The sequence below is a fragment of the Salvelinus fontinalis genome, chromosome 34 (genome assembly GCF_029448725.1).
Source record: "Salvelinus fontinalis isolate EN_2023a chromosome 34, ASM2944872v1, whole genome shotgun sequence".
Taxonomy (NCBI): Eukaryota; Metazoa; Chordata; class Actinopteri; order Salmoniformes; family Salmonidae; genus Salvelinus; species Salvelinus fontinalis.
The window spans coordinates 30542125-30563538 of record NC_074698.1 but is presented as its reverse complement, the minus strand read 5'-3'; the positions used below and the strand labels follow the sequence as shown (position 1 = coordinate 30563538).

Sequence of the window (21414 nt, the reverse complement as noted above, 5' to 3'; positions counted from 1 at the left end):
TCAGACGCTACACTACAAGGGGAGGTAGTCTCTACCACCCTCAGACGCTACACTACAAGGGGAGGTAGTCTCTACCACCCTCAGACGCTACACTACAAGGGGAGGTAGTCTCTACCACCCTCAGACGCTACACTACAAGGGGAGGTAGTCTCTACCACCCTCAGACGCTACACTACAAGGGGAGGTAGTCTCTACCACCCTCAGACGCTACACTACAAGGGGAGGTAGTCTCTACCACCCTCAGACGCTACACTACAAGGGGAGGTAGTCTCTACCACCCTCAGACGCTACACTACAAGGGGAGGTAGTCTCTACCACCCTCAGACGCTACACTACAAGGGGAGGTAGTCTCTACCACCCTCAGACGCTACACTACAAGGGGAGGTAGTCTCTACCACCCTCAGACGCTACACTACAAGGGGAGGTAGTCTCTACCACCCTCAGACGCTACACTACAAGGGGAGGTAGTCTCTACCACCCTCAGACGCTACACTACAAGGGGAGGTAGTCTCTACCACCCTCAGACGCTACACTACAAGGGGAGGTAGTCTCTACCACCCTCAGACGCTACACTACAAGGGGAGGTAGTCTCTACCACCCTCAGACGCTACACTACAAGGGGAGGTAGTCTCTACCACCCTCAGACGCTACACTACAAGGGGAGGTAGTCTCTACCACCCTCAGACGCTACACTACAAGGGGAGGTAGTCTCTACCACCCTCAGACGCTACACTACAAGGGGAGGTAGTCTCTACCACCCTCAGACGCTACACTACAAGGGGAGGTAGTCTCTACCACCCTCAGACGCTACACTACAAGGGGAGGTAGTCTCTGCCACCCTCAGACACTACACTACAAGGGGAGGTAGTCTCTGCCACCCTCAGACACTACACTACAAGGGGAGGTAGTCTCTGCCACCCTCAGACACTACACTACAAGGGGAGGTTGTCTCTACCACCCTCAGACACTACACTACAAGGGGAGGTAGTCTCTACCACCCTCAGACACTACACTACAAGGGGAGGTAGTCTCTCTAAAATGTTTTCTGTTCAGCTGTGTTTACCAGACATATGTTGAGTCATCCTATCTGTAGTTCGATTGTCATGTATTCACTACAAGTGGCCAGTGTGGTAATCTGTTATATACAGTTGAAGTAAGAAGTTTACATACACTTAGGTTGGAGTCATTAAAACTTGGTTTTCAACCACTCAACAAATTTCGTGTTAACAAACTATAGTTTTGGCAAGTCGGTTAGGACATCTACTTTGTTCATGACACAAGTCATTTTTCCAACAATTGTTTACAGACAGATTATTTCACTTATAATTCACTATCACAATTCCAGTGGGTCAGAAGTTTACATACACTAAGTTGACACTGCCTTTAAACAGCTTGGAAAATTCCCGAAAATTATGTCATGGCTTTAGAAGCTTCTGATAGGCTAATTGACATAATTTGAGTCAATTGGAGGTGTACCTGTGGATGTATTTCAAGGCCTACCTTCAAACTCAGTGGCTCTTTGCTTGACATCATGGGAAAATCAAAAGAAATCAGCCAAGACCTCAGAAAAAAAATTGTAGACCTCCACAAGTCTGGTTCATCCTTGGGAGCAATTTCCAAACGCCTGAAGATACCACGTTCATCTGTACAAACAATAGTACGCAGTATAAACACCATGGGACCACGCAGCCGTCATACCGCTCAGGAAGGAGACGCGTTCTGTCTCCTAGAGATGAACGTACTTTGGTGCAAAAAGTGCAAATAAATCCCAGAACAACAGTAAAGGACCTTGTTTAGATGCTGGAGGAAACGGGTACAAAAGTATCTATATCCACAGTAAAACGAGTCCTATATTGACATATCCTGATAGGCCGCTCAGCAAGGAAGAAGCCACTGCTCCAAAAACGCCATTCAAAAGCAAGACTACAGGGGCCTCCCGGGTGGCGCAGTGGTCTAGGGCACTGCATCGCAGTGCTAACTGTGCCACCAGAGTCTCTGGGTTCGCCCCCAGGCTCTGTCGCAGCCGGCCGCGACCGGGAGGTCCGTGGGGCGACGCACAATTGGGCTAGCGTCGTCCGGGTTAGGGAGGGTTTGGCCGGCAGGGATTTCCTTGTCTCATCGCGCTCCAGCGACTCCCGTGGCGTGCTGGGCGCAGTGCGCGCTAACCAAGGGGGCCAGGTGCACGGTGTTTCCTCCGACACATTGGTGCGGCTGGCTTCCGGGTTGGAGGCGCGCTGTGTTAAAGAAGCAGTGCGGTTGGGTTGTGCTTCGGAGGACGCATGGCTTTCGACCTTCGTCTCTCCCGAGCCCGTACGGGAGTTGTAGCGATGAGACAAGATAGTAATTACTAGCGATTGGATACCACGAAAATTGGGGAGAAAAGGGGATAAAAAAAAATATATATATAAAAAGCAAGACTACAGTTTGCAACTGCACATGGGGACAAAGATCGTACTTTTTGGAGAAATGTCCTCTGGTCTGATGAAACACAAATAGAACTGTTTGGCCATAAAGACCATCGTTATGTTTGGAGGAAAAAGGGGGAGGCTTGCAAGCCGAAGAACACCATCCCAACCGTGAAGCACGGGGGTGGCAGCATAATGTTGTGGGGATGCTTTGCTGCAGGAGGGACTGGTGCACTTCACAAAATAGATGGCATCATGAGGCAGGAAAATTAGAATATTTGTGGGCAGAAATTAAAAAGTGTGTTCGAGCAAGCAGGCCTACAAACCTCACTCAGTTACCACAGCTCTGTCAGGAGGAATGGGCCAAAATTCCCCCAACTTATTGTGGGAAGCTTGTGGAATGCTACCCAAAACGTTTGACCCAAGTTAAACAATTTAAAGGCAATGCTACCAAATACTAATTGAGTGTATGTGAACTTCTGACCCACTGGGAATGTGATGAATTAAATAAAAGCTGAAATAAATAATTCTCTCTACTATTATTCTGACATTTCACATTCTTAAAATAAAGTGGTGACCATACCTGACCTAAGACATGGCAATTTTGTCAGGAATTGTGAAAAACTGAGTTTAAATGTATTTGGCTACGGTGTGTGTAAACTTCCGACTATATATTCACTACAAGTGGCCAGTGTAGAAATCAAACCCACTACGTTGATGGTGCATACAAATGAACAAGCTCCAACCAGCTGACTCACTGAAGTTACTTTGTCACTGTTTGTCTCTGGAAGATTTTCCTGCTGTAAAATCTCTTATGAAGGGACACCTATACCAAGAAGTCAGGAAATAAGACATTCTGTTTACTAATATTGAACTGAGCCATTGAAACCAGTTGTGTGAGCTGGACTTCCTGATTCGTGCCAAACCCACAACTGATTCCCTAGTGATGTTTCTGAAGGGGTTTCTGCTGGTCTGTCTTGTTAGCTGTCCTCTGCCAACTCACTCATCCCAGGGAGGCTGTCATCTGAGACCGGGGTGTGATGGAACCGCAGCACGCCATACTCCCTCCCAGTTCTGCTAATACGCACTCTCACTTCCCAAAAGATGACACAGAATGGACACTCGGTTCACCATTAAGCGGAGGGTTAACATTTTAGAGAGGCTCAAAGTTGAGTCTGAATTCTGTTGCGTTTGATGCTCAGGGCTGTTTGTGGTCTGTTTATCAAATAAATACATCACATTTTTATTGTGTGTGGTAATATAAAATATTATACCTTATACAGTTTCATCTTAAAGTGGAATCATTTATTTAAAACAGTTTAATGGTGCTGGGGGGATAGCAGACATTTTACAGACTAATGACCAATGGTGCTATTTAGTTGTCTTTTTAACTCCGCATTGGTGGGATAATTGCTCGTAAGTAAGCATTTCACGGTAAAGTTTACATCTGTTGTATTCGGCGCATACAATTTCATTTGAAACCTGACTGCATCTACTGCCCTTAAACCACTACTAATGGCTTCTGAGCTTGACACACACACACACACACACACACACACACACACACACTATCAGTGTTTGTGTGTGGAGAAAATGCTAACTCACACACAAATCAAGTCAACCATAGAAAATGAAAACAATGCCCTTTCTTGCCCTCCCTCCCGCCCTCCCCCTCCGATGTGGAGCAGAGAGGAAAGGAATCAACTGTTGCCGAAAAGGAAGGGAGGGAGGGTGCATGAGAGAGAGAGAGAGATCTGGGACCACACCAAAGTGTTTAATGTTCATATGTAGTATACATTCTCACAACAACGACATAGTCATAACTATTCTATACACTACACTTCTAACTCTGTTGCCCTGCGTTGATTGGACCCTCAACAGATCCCATGTCAATGAGGGCGTGGCTTGTAACAGAACACTATAAAGCCTTCAGTGGAGAGGAGGAGAATAGGTCCACGGCTGTGGATTAGGATTATGCAACACCTAGGACGGGGAAGAGAGAGGGGGGGAGGGATAGGGGTGAAAGGGAGTAAGGACTGGGCTGGGGAATGTTTACTTAAAGCATCAAGATCAAGTCCTGTTCTGCAGCCAGCATGTCTGCAGCGAGAGGCTTAATACGTAAGTGTGTGTGTGTGTGTGTGTGTGTTTGTTTGTGTGTGTTAGAGGTTGTGAAAGCAGGAAGCCTGACATGTTTGGCACTCGGGACACGTGCTCCCTGGATTGCAGCACACAAAGGGGTTTTGTTTAGGTTCTCTCTCCCTCGGTCTTTCTCTCCTTCACCCTCCCGCTCTCTAGTAGTGGTGGTGGTGGTGGTGGTGGTACCAGGGATAAGTGGAGTTCAAGCATGCTATCTTTTTCTGCATCGCTCTTTCCCTTCCCCCGTCTCTCTCTCTCTCCCTCCGTCTCTCTCTCCCTCCCCCCGTCTCTCTGGGAAGGCTGCTACTCACTGTCATGTCCGGGGACCAGCATACTCCCTGTGTGTGTGTGTTGCAGCAATCCCAGAAGCCATTAGCAGAGCAACTGTCTAGTTTAATGGTCAGTAGATGCGGTCTCTCCAGAGGCTTTCAGCTGAGGCCTGAAATGGCCCTTTCCCCTCATCTGAGTTAGACTACCAGGAAGAAGGGAAAGACGGAGGGTAAGACCTGTAAAAGAGAGAACGTGTGTGTGTGTGTGTGTGTGGGGGGGGGGGGGGGGTAGTGAAAGAGGGATGGAGATGTACAAAGGGATGAAGGAATAGAGGAGAGGAGGAACGGGGGGTTTGATCCGTAAAGGAATGTTGAGCTGTTATTAGACCTTGGTCTCTGTGCAACACCTGCCCATCACAAGAACACCAGCACACTCCCCATCTGATTGGACCGAGAGCTAGCACACTCCCCGTCTGATTGGGCCGAGAGCCAGCACACTCCCTGTCTGATTGGGCCGAGAGCCAGCACACTCCCCGTCTGATTGGGCCGGGAGCTAGCACACTCCCCGTCTGATTGGGCCGGGAGCTAGCACACTCCCCGTCTGATTGGGCCGGGAGCCAGCACACTCCCCGTCTGATTGGGCCGGGAGCCAGCACACTCCCCGTCTGATTGGGCCGGGAGCCAGCACACTCCCCGTCTGATTGGACCGGGAGCCAGCACACTCCCCGTCTGATTGGACCGGGAGCCAGCACACTCCCCGTCTGATTGGACCGGGAGCCAGCACACTCCCCGTCTGATTGGACCGGGAGCCAGCACACTCCCCGTCTGATTGGACCGGGAGCCAGCACACTCCCCGTCTGATTGGACCGGGAGCCAGCACACTCCCCGTCTGATTGGACCGGGAGCCAGCACACTCCCCGTCTGATTGGACCGGGAGCCAGCACACTCCCCGTCTGATTGGACCGGGAGCCAGCACACTCCCCGTCTGATTGGACCGGGAGCCAGCACACTCCCCGTCTGATTGGACCGGGAGCCAGCACACTCCCCGTCTGATTGGACCGGGAGCCAGCACACTCCCCGTCTGATTGGACCGGGAGCCAGCACACTCCCCGTCTGATTGGACCGGGAGCCAGCACACTCCCCGTCTGATTGGACCGGGAGCCAGCACACTCCCCGTCTGATTGGACCGGGAGCCAGCACACTCCCCGTCTGATTGGACCGGGAGCCAGCACACTCCCCGTCTGATTGGACCGGGAGCCAGCACACTCCCCGTCTGATTGGACCGGGAGCCAGCACACTCCCCGTCTGATTGGACCGGGAGCCAGCACACTCCCCGTCTGATTGGACCGGGAGCCAGCACACTCCCCGTCTGATTGGACCGGGAGCCAGCACACTCCCCGTCTGATTGGACCGGGAGCCAGCACACTCCCCGTCTGATTGGACCGGGAGCCAGCACACTCCCCGTCTGATTGGACCGGGAGCCAGCACACTCCCCGTCTGATTGGACCGGGAGCCAGCACACTCCCCGTCTGATTGGACCGGGAGCCAGCACACTCCCCGTCTGATTGGACCGGGAGCCAGCACACTCCCCGTCTGATTGGACCGGGAGCCAGCACACTCCCCGTCTGATTGGACCGGGAGCCAGCACACTCCCCGTCTGATTGGACCGGGAGCCAGCACACTCCCCGTCTGATTGGACCGGGAGCCAGCACACTCCCCGTCTGATTGGACCGGGAGCCAGCACACTCCCCGTCTGATTGGACCGGGAGCCAGCACACTCCCCGTCTGATTGGACCGGGAGCCAGCACACCCCCCGTCTGATTGGACCGGGAGCCAGCACCCCCCCGTCTGATTGGACCGGGAGCCAGCACACCCCCCGTCTGATTGGACCGGGAGCCAGCACACTCCCCGTCTGATTGGACCGGGAGCCAGCACACCCCCCGTCTGATTGGACCGGGAGCCAGCACACCCCCCGTCTGATTGGACCGGGAGCCAGCACACCCCCCGTCTGATTGGACCGGGAGCCAGCACACCTTTTGATATGTATTTTCTGTTATGATTCCTGTTGTCATGTCTTTTTAAATTGCTGAGACCAATTTCCCATTGTGGGACAGTGAAGTCAACTACTACTACACACCTCCCACAGTCTGTCAGCCTAGGCCAGTCAGGTTCCTCTAAATTCTACAGATATATTAGCCCTGTGGAAGCAGCAGGCAACACTACAAAGAATATATTAGCCCTGTGGTAGTAGCAGTCAACACAACAAAGAATATATTAGCCCTGTGGTAGCAGCAGTCAACACGACAGAGAATATATTAGCCCTGTGGTAGTAGCAGTCAACACCACAGAGAATATATTAGCTCTGTGGTAGTAGCAGTCAACACCACAGAGAATATATTAGCTCTGTGGTAGCAGCAGTCAACACGACAGAGAATACATTAGCTCTGTGGTAGCAGCAGTCAACACGACAGAGAATACATTAGCTCTGTGGTAGCAGCAGTCAACACGACAAAGAATATATTAGCCCTGTGCTAGTAGCAGTCAACACTACAGAGAATATATTAGCCCTGTGGTTGCAGCAGTCAACACTAATATATTAGCCCTGTGGTAGCAGCAGTCAACACGACAGAGAATATATTAGCCCTGTGGTAGCAGCAGTCAACACCACAGAGAATATATTAGCTCTGTGGTAGCAGCAGTCAACACGACAGAGAATATATTAGCCCTGTGGTAGTAGCAGTCAACACGACAGAGAATATATTAGCTCTGTGGTAGCAGCAGTCAACACTAATATATTAGCCCTGTGCTAGCAGCAGTCAACACGACAGAGAATATATTAGCCCTGTGGTAGCAGCAGTCAACACAACAGAGAATATATTAGCCCTGTGGTAGCAGCAGTCAACACAACAGAGAATATATTAGCCCTGTGGTAGCAGCAGTCAACACAACAGAGAATATATTAGCCCTGTGGTAGCAGCAGTCAACACGACAGAGAATATATTAGCCCTGTGGTAGCAGCAGTCAACACGACAGAGAATATATTAGCCCTGTGGTAGTAGCAGTCAACACGACAGAGAATATATTAGCCCTGTAGTTTTAGCAGATCTTTTGGATGGTAATTTATGAGAGCGCTTTGTGGGAAAATGTTTTTCATTTCCCCCTGTTAAACAGTATATCAACAGACCAAAAAATGGGAATCTGTATCGAACCCAAAAACCCAAATGGACGCTGCTCTAACTACACGTACTGTGTTAGTAGCAGAACACACGGACTACAGGCTTCTCTTCAGGTTCCAGTTACCTCAGAGACCGTAACCACAGTAACCCATCGTGGTTACCATGTCGTTTGACCCTCCTCATTCTGGAGACATTTTGACAGTTGGTGACAGTTGATCTTCCACCTGCCTCACCAGAGCCTAGTAGTAGATAGCAGGATGACGGCAGAGTAGAGGCGGGGCTGAGGGGGATGTGGTTTCCTTACGCGTGTGTCTGTGTTCGGCATGCGTCACACTGTCGCTTTACTGAGTAGGGGAACGCAGGGGAAGCAAAAGCACTGACGAACTCACACACACACACACGCGTCTATGTGGTCAGCAGTATACCAGGTCAGGTGGGTTATGCTAGACTAGAGAATGTCATGTTACTTCAGCTGGTTGTTGGGACAAGAGGACAATATATTATTCTATCATTCTGGTCTAGTCCACCCTAGAACATTATATCATGCTGGTCTAGTCCACCCTAGAACATTATATCATGCTGGTCTAGTCCACCCTAGAACATTATATCATGCTGGTCTAGTCCACCCTAGAACATTCTATCATGCTGGTCTAGTCCACCCTAGAACATTCTATCATGCTGGTCTAGTCCACCCTAGAACATTCTATCATGCTGGTCTAGTCCACCCTAGAACATTCTATCATGCTGGTCTAGTCCACCCTAGAACATTCTATCATGCTGGTCTAGTCCACCCTAGAACATTCTATCATGCTGGTCTAGTCCACCCTAGAACATTCTGTCATGCTGGTCTAGTCCACCCTAGAACATTCTGTCATGCTGGTCTAGTCCACCCTAGAACATTCTGTCATGCTGGTCTAGTCTACCCTAGAACATTCTGTCATGCTGGTCTAGTCCACCCTAGAACATTCTATCATGCTGGTCTAGTCCACCCTAGAACATTCTATCATGCTGGTCTAGTCCACCCTAGAACATTCTATCATGCTGGTCTAGTCCACCCTAGAACATTCTGTCATGCTGGTCTAGTCCACCCTAGAACATTCTGTCATGCTGGTCTAGTCCACCCTAGAACATTCTGTCATGCTGGTCTAGTCCACCCTAGAACATTCTATCATGCTGGTCTAGTCCACCCTAGAACATTCTATCATGCTGGTCTAGTCCACCCTAGAACATTCTATCATGCTGGTCTAGTCCACCCTAGAACATTCTATCATGCTGGTCTAGTCCACCCTAGAACATTCTTTCATGCTGGTCTAGTCCACCCTAGAACATTCATTCATCATGCTGGTCTAGTCCACCCTAGAACATTCATTCATCATGCTGGTCTAGTCCACCCTAGAACATTCATTCATCATGAGGGTCTAGTCCACCCTAGAACATTCATTCATCATGCTGGTCTAGTCCACCCTAGAATATTCTATCATGCTGGTCTAGTCCACCCTAGAACATTCATCATGCTGGTCTAGTCCACCCTAGAACATTCTGTCATGCTGGTCTAGTCCACCCTAGAACATTCATCATGCTGGTCTAGTCCACCCTAGAACATTCATCATGCTGGTCTAGTCCATTCTAATTAATAACCACTTCTCAATGGATTCTACCTAATCAGTTTTCTTCCCCTTCGGTATTGGTTTGGTCCATGTGATATTGGTGCCGCTGTCTCACCGCGGTGGTCTGCTCTGCTCAGTGGTGTTGGTCTGACTGGACGCTTACATGGTTTTGTGGAAATGCTTCCATTAGGACTGTCTACACTGGTTTTGCACAGCTTTAAACACAGTCTATGGGTTTTACACTGCTTTAAACACAGTCTATGGGTTTTACACTGCTTTAAACACCGTCTATGGGTTTTACAGTGCTTTAAACACAGTCTATGGGTTTTACACTGCTTTAAACACAGTCTATGGGTTTTACAGTGCTTTAAACACAGTCTATGGGTTTTACACTGCTTTAAACACAGTCTATGGGTTTTACACTGCTTTAAACACAGTCTATGGGTTTTACACTGCTTTAAACACAGTCTATGGGTTTTACACTGCTTTAAACACCGTCTATGGGTTTTACACTGCTTTAAACACCGTCCATATCTCTCTCGCGCTCTCTCTCTCTCTCCATCGTTCAATCTTTTTCTCTCGCTCTTTATTATTTTAATGCTGTTAGTAGATAATCACAAGACACACGGGCAGCGTCTGTGTCTCTCATTCAAATTCTCCAAGCTTTATTTAATTGTCAGGTTGTAAACAAACCTGCGGCGTGACAGTTGATGGCAGTTATATTCAAATAAGACAAAGTTGTTCTCAGGAAAGGAAAAAGAATGTGGACATCTGATCATTAGCTGATGGTGATAATGACTGTGTTAACCATTTAGGAAGCAGAGATAGTCCTGTCAAAACACCTACTGTTTTAGCTCTTAGAAAGTATCAGTCATTTCTTCTGGAAACTATTTCTGTATATCAGTGTTCGTTCTATGTGTGTCAATAGATCATCTCCATGACTAATGTCTCCAGGCTTTAACCACAGCAGAGGTCTTGGGGGTCTTTTACCCCGTGTTGTGTATGAGTCACACAAGAGACTTGAACAGTTTCAGGTGACAGAGTGGAAACCCGAGTGGGATGATTAACATTGGGACTGAGTGATTTGTGACTTGGATGTGGTTGCCCACTTGCCCCTGGATGCTAATCTAAAGCCATGGTCTAACACTACCTAGTCCTTCTGGTAGTAGTGTGCCCCCCCCCCCCCTGGTTTCACAGCTCCCCATGTTAGCCCGAAATAGAAAGTCCCACAGACTTAGTTGTGTGGGAGGAGGGGGTTTCCCCAAAGAATGTGTTGTGATCTATGGCTCTTTAGGGGGCATCGTCTGTCTACTCCTCGCCTTGTATCCTGCTGCTAGTGTTACCTCTGGTTTCAGCCTCCTCCTGGGGGTTATGGCATCGTGGTAGTGTTGCCTCTGGTTTCAGCCTCCTCCTGGGGGTTACGGCATCGTGGTAGTGTTACCTCTGGTTTCAGCCTCCTCCTGGGGGTTATGGCATCGTGGTAGTGTTACCTCTGGTTTCAGCCTCCTCCTGGGGGTTACGGCATCGTGGTAGTGTTACCTCTGGTTTCACCCTTCTCCTGGGGGTTATGGCATCGTGGTAGTGTTACCTCTGGTTTCAGCCTCCTCCTGGGGGTTATGGCATCGTGGTAGTGTTACCTCTGGTTTCAGCCTCCTCCTGGGTGTTACGGCATCGTGGTAGTGTTACCTCTGGTTTCAGCCTCCTCCTGGGGGTTATGGCATCGTGGTAGTGTTACCTCTGGTTTCAGCCTCCTCCTGGGGGTTATGGCATCGTGGTAGTGTTACCTCTGGTTTCAGCCTCCTCCTGGGGGTTGTGGTATTCTCAAGGCCACAGCTCGGTTTCTCTCTTTCTGTCTTTCTCGCTCTCCTTTCTTGCGTACACACACACACACACACACACACACACACACACACACACACACACACACACACACACACACACTCCTTCTGTTTGTTCTGTTCTGTCTCTGCTGCTTCCTGAGCAGCGTGTTACTCAGGGTTTCATTTATAGATGCAGTGTGTGTGTGTGTGTGTGTGTTTGTTCTGCGATCTCTGCATTTCCTGCTCAGTCCGGCGAAGCAAGGAAGCAAGTTTTGCCACATTGCCTTGATTTTTGCGCAGCGTGTGAGAGTCAGAGGTCAACACACTTTTCTTGTCTTCCTGTTTTAACAGAGTGTTTTTAAAAGGAGGCCTTGGCATTTCACATCCACCCACACAGCAGTACTGTTGAATAACTTTTAATATGAATAATATGACCTCTGTAGTAAGTGTGCTTGTACTCTAACTGAACCAATCTGACATTAATGTTCTCTCCTCTCCTCTCTCAGGGAGAGTCTGTAAAGTATTTCCTGGATCATTTGGAAAAGCTGGGACAGCCGGTAAGTCCCACCCATCTCTCTTACGCATCTATACACTACTGCTGATGACGTAACAGTCAGAATGAAAAGAGAAGTGAAGCCATCCCTCTCTCCTGTCCCTCTCTCTCCTCCCTGTGTGGTTCTATCCATCCCTCTCTCTCCTCCCTGTGTGGTTCTATCCATCCCTCTCTCTCCTCCCTGTGTGGTTCTATCCATCCCTCTCTCTCCTCCCTGTGTGGTTCTATCCATCCCTCTCTCTCCTCCCTGTGTGGTTCTATCCATCCCTCTCTCTCCTCCCTGTGTGGTTCTATCCATCCCTCTCTCTCCTCCCTGTGTGGTTCTATCCATCCCTCTCTCTCCTCCCTGTGTGGTTCTATCCATCCCTCTCTCTCCTCCCTGTGTGGTTCTATCCATCCCTCTCTCTCCTCCCTGTGTGGTTCTATCCATCCCTCTCTCTCCTCCCTGTGTGGTTCTATCCATCCCTCTCTCTCCTCCCTGTGTGGTTCTATCCATCCCTCTCTCTCCTCCCTGTGTGGTTCTATCCATCCCTCTCTCTCCTCCCTGTGTGGTTCTCTCCTGTCCCTCTCTCTCCTCCCTGTGTGGTTCTATCCATCCCTCTCTCCTCCCTGTGTGGTTCTATCCATCCCTCTCTCTCCTCCCTGTGTGGTTCTATCCATCCCTCTCTCTCCTCCCTGTGTGGTTCTATCCACCTCTCTCTCCTCCCTGTGTGGTTCTATCCATACCTCTCTCCTGTCCCCCTCTCTCCTCCCTGTGTGGTTCTATCCATCCCTCTCTCTCCTCCCTGTGTGGTTCTATCCACCTCTCTCTCCTCCCTGTGTGGTTCTATCCATCCCTCTCTCTCCTCCCTGTGTGGTTCTATCCATCCCTCTCCTCCCTGTGTGGTTCTATCCATCCCTCTCTCCTGTCCCTCTCTCTCCTCCCTGTGTGGTTCTATCCATCCCTCTCTCCTGTCCCTCTCTCTCCTCCCTGTGTGGTTCTATCCATACCTCTCTCCTGTCCCTCTCTCTCCTCCCTGTGTGGTTCTATCCATACCTCGCTCCTGTCCCTCTCTCTCCTCCCTGTGTGGTTCTATCCATCCCTCTCTCTCCTCCCTGTGTGGTTCTATCCATCCCTCTCTCCTGTCCCTCTCTCTCCTCCCTGTGTGGTTCTATCCATCCCTCTCTCCTGTCCCTCTCTCTCCTCCCTGTGTGGTTCTCTCCATCCCTCTCTCCTGTCCCTCTCTCTCCTCCCTGTGTGGTTCTATCCATCCCTCTCTCCTGTCCTTCTCTCTCCTCCCTGTGTGGTTCTATCCATCCCTCTCTCCTGTCCCTCTCTCTCCTCCCTGTGTGGTTCTCTCCATTCCTCTCTCCTGTCCCCCCCTCTCCTCCCTGTGTGGTTCTATCCATCTCCTCACATCTCTCCATCTCTCTCTGAGATGTCAGGGTGTGCTACCAGCTAAGGCCTGATCTCCTTCTGACTAAAGAGGGGGAAACTGACCTCTCTCTCTCTTTCTCTCTCCTGTTCTTTACTGGCAGTGCAGAGGAATGAGGAGTGTGTAACTCTGTATCTCTGGCTGGTATCCTGATGGTGACTTTACTGATGGCTTTTCCAGTGCAGCCTGACCTTTGATGTCACAGTGTCTAGAATGTCAGGAATTCTCCTCTGGCATGGAACACAGACAAAGACAGAGACACACAGAGCGCGCGAGAGACACACAGAGCGACAGGCAGACAGGCACGAATTCTGCTTTGCACACTTCACTAGCAGCATCTTAGCCAGACTGTTATACCAGCTGTCTAGTCTGTTATACCAGCTGTCTAGTCTGTTATACCAGCTGTCTAGTCTGTTATACCAGCTGTCTAGTCTGTTATACCAGCTGTCTAGTTTGTTATACCAGCTGTCTAGTCTGTTATACCAGCTGTCTAGTCTGTTATACCAGCTGTCTGGTCTGTTATACTAGCCGTCTAGTCTGTTATACCAGCCGTCTAGTCTGTTATACCAGCTGTCTGGTCTGTTATACTAGCCGTCTAGTCTGTTATACCAGCCGTCTAGTCTGTTATACCAGCCGTCTAGTCTGTTATACCAGCTGTCTAGTCTGTTATACCAGCTGTCTAGTCTGTTATACCAGCTGTCTAGTCTGTTATACCAGCTGTCTAGTCTGTTATACCAGCTGTCTAGTCTGTTATACCAGCTGTCTAGTCTGTTATACCAGCTGTCTAGTCTGTTATGCTAGCTGTCTAGTCTGTTATACTAGCTGTCTAGTCTGTCTTTTATAAATGTTCAATAAGCATAAAACACAGTTTATATAAGGAATTGGCAACTCGTTCTCATTCTGATAAATCAGGTAGGCCACTTGATTCCACCATCTGAACAAAGTGGACAGGCTAACATGCTGTTCAAACAGCTGGAGACGTACAGAATGGTGTGTTCATCACAATCTGGTCTACCTCGTTAGCTAGCAAATCTCTCTCTCTCATTCACTCGCTCTCTCCGACTCAGCAGGATATCCTGCTCGCTTGTAAACCCACTAAAGGCATCTGTTAGTACCAACCTTCTCCATCTCTCTCATTCACTCGTTCTCTCTCATTCACCCGTTCTCTCTCTCGTTCTCTCCTCCAGGACTACCTACCGACTCAGCAGGATATTCTCCTGGCCCGTAAGCCCACTAAAGGTATCCATGAGTACGACTTTGAGATCAAGAACGTTCCATTTAAGATGGTGGACGTTGGGGGTCAAAGGTCGGAGAGACGGAGATGGTTTGAGTGTTTTGACTCTGTCACCTCCATCCTCTTCCTTGTCTCCTCTTCAGAGTATGACCAGGTGGGTTTACACACACACACACACACACACACACACACCTGTCTTTGGATGTTAAATATAATTTGTATGCGTACACACTCACTTGAACACACAAACTCTTTCTATTTCTCACACACACACACACACACACACACACACACACACTACTCCCCTAACCTTCTCTCCCCCCCCACCCCAGGTCTTGATGGAGGACCGTCAGACCAACCGTCTCAGCGAATCCCTCAACATCTTCGAGACGATCGTCAACAATCGTGTTTTCTCCAACGTCTCCATCATCCTGTTCCTCAACAAGACAGACCTTCTGGAGGACAAGGTGCGCTCCGTCCCCATCAAGGACTATTTCCCAGAGTACCCCGGGGAGCCACACAGCCTGGTCGACGTACAGAGGTTCCTAGTGGACTGTTTCCGGGGGAAGAGGAGGGACGTGACACAGAAGCCCCTGTACCACCACTTCACCACAGCCATCAACACGGAGAACATTCGCCTGGTGTTCCGAGACGTCAAGGACACCATCCTCCACGACAACCTAAAGCAGCTGATGCTGCAGTGATTGCAGGGGGGTTATGACCTTTTGAAGTCACCTTTTGGCCTTTAACCCCCCCGTGACCCCTCACCGTGACCCACTGACTTGCAGTGATTGCAGGGTGATGAACAGAGAGCAAAAGAGTTGTGTTGTGTTACACTGTGTCACGTGTCACTGCCTTTTAAGTCACCTTTTGGCCCTTGACCTTTAACCCCTGTGAGCCCTCACCTTGACCCCTGATCTCCAGTCACCTCTGGTGCAGGCTGTCCCCTATGACCCTTGACCACTGAACCCTGTTACCACTTCTAATGGCCTTGTACCTGGCAGTTCTATCCCCCCCCCCCTCTAAACCACTGTAAATGAGCCCCCCCCCCCTCTAAACCACTGTAAATGAGCCCTCACACGCCCCTCTCCTCTCTGTAATGGACTATTCCAGAGTCTGTAGATATGTCGATGTGTTCTGTAGGATGAAGTTGCCCTCGGACGCTGATCCTGGGTCAGTTTTTCATTTTCCCCACTAATGGTTAATGACAGGATATGGGGAAGGGAAGCTGGTCCTAAATCTGTTCTATATTACTATATTCACTCTGTTGGTTCACTCTTAACTCTCTTGTCTCACTGTCACATTGTAACCTGTCTGAGCAGCCCAGACCACCGCTGGAGGTTATCGGTCAAGGGTGATGGGGTCAACTGGCCTTTCTGTGTTGGAGGGATAGGGGGGGGGGGGTCAAAGGTCGTCACCCGCGGCAACCAGGGAAGAGGGGGTGGTAACGCTGTAGAACAAAATGCTGACTGTTTTACTGGCCTCAGCCTGTCGCTATGCACCTCCACCTGCCCTGAACTGGCTAGATTCTCCACTTCCTTTTCCCTCAGAGCCTGATTATGACCTCACCGTGACCCGCCACCCTCTGACAGCAAATCAGTGTCACTATCTGGATGTGGAACTGAAGAACCAACTGCAGCGGAGAGCTTGTTACTTGTTGTTGTTGCCGGGGGGAAGTTAAAGAGTGGGGGGAATTTACAGCACTGTACTAAAACTAATCCTTAATGATTCCACAAATAAGCCTTTTACCACTGTCTGATGATTACCTATCAAACAGAGCTACACACACACACAACCTGCCCATAGAGACTCTTCTGACCTGATCCCTGTCTTAGTCCTGGCCTTACTGTTTGGAACTTTAGTTTTTTAATCAGTTACATTTGTTACTTTTTTTTTCTCACATAGATTTATTATGAATATATGTACCTAAACATTGTCTTAAGTTATATTTGAAAGGTTTATGCACAAGTTTGATTTACACCTGCTGATAGGCAGTGTTAAAGGCTATGGAAGAGGGTGGGTGAACACACACACACACACACACACACACACACGGACCGCTCAGACAGACTTGCTCCAGACAGACTTGCTCCAGGCAGACTTGCTCCAGGCAGACTTGCTCCAGACAGACTTGCTCCGGACAGACTTGCTCCGGACAGACTTGCTCCGGACAGACTTGCTCCGGACAGACTTGCTCCAGACAGACTTGCTCCAGACAGACTTGCTCCAGACAGACTTGCTCCAGACAGACTTGCTCCAGACAGATTTGCTCCAGACAGACTTGCTCCAGACAGACTTGCTCCAGACAGACTTGCTCCAGACAGACCAGTTGATAAACTACTGAGCTAATTCTCAGGATACATTGTGGACCACTTATTTGTGTATTTAGAGCAATGATATTCATTTGCCTAAGTCCTAAAACACACACACAGGCGGCTGTCCATCAGAGGCTGGTAGTCTAAACAACTTGTCGGCCAGCTACATCCCCTCTTCCAGTCCTCATTGTTTCTCCCCTCTCTCTCTTTCTGTCCCTCTCGCTGTCCCTCTCTCTGTGTTAGTGTAAGCAAGTGATCAGCCTTATAAACCCTGTGGAGTCTCATCCTAGAGGGGAGAGACGGTGATCAGCCTTGTAAACCCTGTGGAGTCTCATCCTAGAGGGAAGAGACAGTGATCAGCCTTGTAAACCCTGTGGAGTCTCATCCTAGAGGGGAGAGACGGTGATCAGCCTTGTAAACCCTGTGGAGGCTCATCCTAGCGGGAAGAGACGGTGATCAGCCTTGTAAACCCTGTGGAGTCTCATCCTAGAGGGAAGAGACAGTGATCAGCCTTGTAAACCCTGTGGAGGCTCATCCTAGAGGGGAGAGACGGTGATCAGCCTTGTAAACCCTGTGGAGGTTTATCCTAGAGGGGAGAGACTGTGATCAGCCTTGTAAACCCTGTGGAGGCTCATCCTAGACATACTCTTATCTCTCAGTCAGGGAAAAGTGGTGGGGAAATGGTGTCAAATGATTTGATGAATGATGAATCTTTCTCCTTAACTCCTCAGCGACCAATGTGTCTTTTATTCCTAGCAAACCCCCATAACAGGTCTTTAAATGAGTTGGACGTTGGGTTTCTACCAACTGGAGGGGAACCAGGAGATACCTTTCACATTGTTGTACCAGTTATCCAGGGGGCGTCTGAAGTCACACCCTACTACTCCCTATCTAGTGCACTGCGTTCGGCCCTATGTGTCTTTGGTAGGGCACTACTTAGTGCTCTGGTCAAAAGTAGTGCACTATATTATTATTATTATTATTATTATTAAGGTAGTAGGGTGCGGTTTTGCACGTAGACCCCTAAAATCACTCTCGTTGTCTCTCTCGCCGTTTCTCATTGTCTCTCTCTCTCGCTGTCTCTCTCTCTCTCTCGCTGTCTCTCTCTCTCTCTCGTTGTCTCCCAAGTGAGCGCTATTCCCTATATAGTTTTGGATGCAGTCTGAGTCTCGTTGGCCAAACATGCTGCATGTGTAGCTCAAGTCTCTCTCACAAACACTGTCAGCCCTGTTAGGGCTTCTGACTGATTGCTCCAGGCCACCCCTTCCATAGCTCCGAGTCATCCCCAGCACAGAGCTCTTTGTCTGGGCTGAGACTGTGTGTCAGGGCCCCTTGGCTGAAGGCCCGAGGCTCTGGAAAGAAAGGGCCACCATTCCATCCTCCTATACCAGGCGGATGGACTGGTGTGACTGGGAACAGTGTCTCCTCCCCCCCGCGCCACACACACACACCAGTAAGTCAGACCAGACTAGGGTCTGTGGTTTGTCTTTGTCGATGCTGAACAAACACACACTCCTACAGAAACAGACCACTTTCTCCCAGGGGATGTAGATGTCCACACAGATTAATACGGAGTTCCAACTAAGATGCAACAAAAACAAAAAATAGCCTTATGGGCCACCATAGTTAAAGTATTTAGCCTTATGGGTGACCTCTGACCTGGGTTAAATAGATGTAACCATCATCACTGTGCTTGCCCACCTCAGGAGCCCTGCTGTTTAGAGTAGCTAGGTCCTTTAAGAGTGTTGTCTGAAGTGGCCTGATCAACAGTTTTCCATTGGACCCAACATGTCCCAAAGTGATCGTTCTAGAATCATGTGCATTCTAGAACTGTGTGTCCATTCTGGAACTGTTTCTAGCCATTCTATTTCTATGGGTGTAGTCAGTGCTTTTTGCCAAATGTCCTCCAGAGTGACTCAATACCCAGTAGACAGGCAGACGGACAGACCTATGTCCCCTACTGGTCTTATGTAGTGAGGGAGAGCTCAAATGGGAGTCCCAAGGGGCTCCCTATTCCCTATATATTGCACTAATTTTGACCAGGTCCCATAGGGTCTAAAGTAATGCACTATGTAGGGAATAGGCTGTCAAAGACAGACAGACGCAGGCCTTTGTCTTCTCCGGTCAGAGAAAAGGGTAGACAGTCTGCCAGTAGTAACACAGTGGTCAGTATTCAGTCAGTGTGTATATATCTGCTCCTTCAGGCCGTCTATCTCTGTGCTGCTGCTGCGGGGGGTTTAAATGTGTGCCAACGGCTCCGTTCCAATATCAACGCTAGCACACTAGCTAGAATGCACTGCTTCCTTCATGTTAGTGTGGATGTTGGAATGCAGCCCAAGAGTCAGTCAGAACACAGTGTCATTTCAAATGCCCAGGCCCACTTTGATGATGTCACAAAGCCTGTTTCATTAGGTTTCTGCTACAGACAAAAACCTGCCTTCAGTGGCCTGGTCGTCCTCCACAACGGGTTTTAACCCAGTCTGAGTTTTAATTCATTGTGTCAAAAAGAGTTGTGGAGGTTTCAAGCTGTTAACTGTGATGTCAGACCCCCGTCCTGCCCTGAGAACTGTCTGTTACCCTCTCTGTCTCTCTGTCTCTCTCTCTCTCTCTCTGTCTCTGTCTCTGTCTCTCTGTCTGTGTCTCTGTCTCAGTCATCACTGAGGGTTCCGACACACAACGAGAATGAAACGTCATTCTGGTTCTATTGATTCTATGGAATGTGGAGGAAGGTTTGGGGCCTGGTCCATTATATCAAGGTGGAGTTGTGAATGTGCAATCTGACATTGGACCTGGGATGGGAAGGACCTGAGTTGTGTTTGTGTGAGAGGTGATGGTGTTTTAAAGCTATGCAACAGCACTGTGCTCCGGTCCACACAGCAAAAATACTTAAATGAACCACTTCTTGTGTATGTTATGAGAATGATCCTGATGATTTGTTACTGTTGTCCCATGTTATCCATTCAGTTCTTTATTAGTGAAGAGGGAAATATGCAAATGATCTGCCAAAACATGACTGATGTTGTGCCTCTTGTTACCCGACTTTTTTCCCCGTCAAGTTTTTATAAATACAGTGTTTGCCTTAGCGGTGTTTATATGTCCTCGTTTCAATGATGGCTGCGTTCCAAATGGCACCCTATTCCCTACATGATGACCTATTGGCTCTGGTCTAAAGTAGTATAAGTAAATAGGGACACGGGTGTCATTTGGGACAGTATCCAAGAAGTTAATTCACATTACGAGTCCCAACAATGGTTACAAACGGTTTCTCTTGCTTATACAGTTGATGATTTTTTTTTTTTTTTATTGTTTATGAGAAAATGCTTTCGTTGTACAGTCTCTAACTTATACTGTCTTACCCTCTTACTGTTCTGCCAATAAAACCACACACCATTTTACAAACTGACGTGTGTTTTGAAGTCACTTCATTGGCATCGTGTTTGACAGTCATTTGTCACAACTGTGTGTGTTGGGACTGTTTGTCAGTTTCCAATCTCACGTGATGTTTTAAATGTCATGTCAATGTTTTTCATAGTCACTTGACACCACTTAGGATCTATAAAATACACTGCTCAAAAAAATAAAGGGAACACTAAAATAACACATCCTAGATCTGAATGAATGAAATATTCTTATTAAATACTTTATTCTTTACATAGTTGAATGTGCTGACAACAAAATCACACAAATGATCAATGGAAATCAAATGTATCAACCCATGGAGGTCTGGATTTGGAGTCACACTCCAAATGAAAGTGGAAAACCACACTACAGTCTGATCCAACTTTGATGTAATGTCCTTAAAACAAGTCAAAATGAGGCTCAGTAGTGTGTGTGGCCTCCACGTGCCTGTATGACCTCCCTACAACGCCTGGGCATGCTCCTGATGAGGTGGCGGATGGTCTCCTGATCTCCCAGACCTGGACTAAAGCATCCGCCAACTCCTGGACAGTCTGTGGTGCAACGTGGCGTTGGTGGATGGAGCGAGACATGATGTCCCAGATGTGCTCAATTGGATTCAGGTCTGGGGAACGGGCGGGCCAGTCCATAGCATCAATGCCTTCCTCTTGCAGGAACTGCTGACACACTCCAGCCACATGAGGTCTAGCATTGTCTTGCATTAGGAGGAATCCAGGGCCAACCGCACCAGCATGTGGTCTCACAAGGGGTCTGAGGATCTCATCTCGGTACCTAATGGCAGTCAGGCTACCTCTGGCGAGCACATGGAGGGCTGTGCGGCCCCCCAAAGAAATGCCACCCCACAACATGACTGACCCACCGCAAAACCGGTCATGCTGGAGGATGTTGCAGGCAGCAGAACGTTCTCTACGACGTCTCCAGACTGTCACGTCTGTCACATGTGCTCAGTGTGAACCTGCTTTCATCTGTGAAGAGCACAGGGTGCCAGTGGCGAATTTGCCAATCTTGGTGTTCTCTGGCAAATGCCAAACGTCCTGCACGGTGTTGGGCTGTAAGCACAACCCCCA

General features: G+C 48.9%; 1 protein-coding gene across 1 annotated transcript in view; it reads left to right on the top strand.

The window, feature by feature from the left end:
- The window catches only part of LOC129833710 (guanine nucleotide-binding protein subunit alpha-13), a 36994-nt gene extending 16661 nt beyond the window's left edge, over positions 1 to 20333 (top strand). The window contains exons 3-5 of the mRNA XM_055898487.1: positions 11920 to 11970; positions 14569 to 14769; positions 14948 to 20333. Of these exons, the coding sequence (XP_055754462.1) occupies positions 11920 to 11970; positions 14569 to 14769; positions 14948 to 15319 (624 nt within the window). The 3' untranslated portion in view covers positions 15320 to 20333. The remainder of the gene's footprint in view (positions 1 to 11919; positions 11971 to 14568; positions 14770 to 14947) is intronic.
- Positions 20334 to 21414: the final 1081 nt, after the last annotated feature.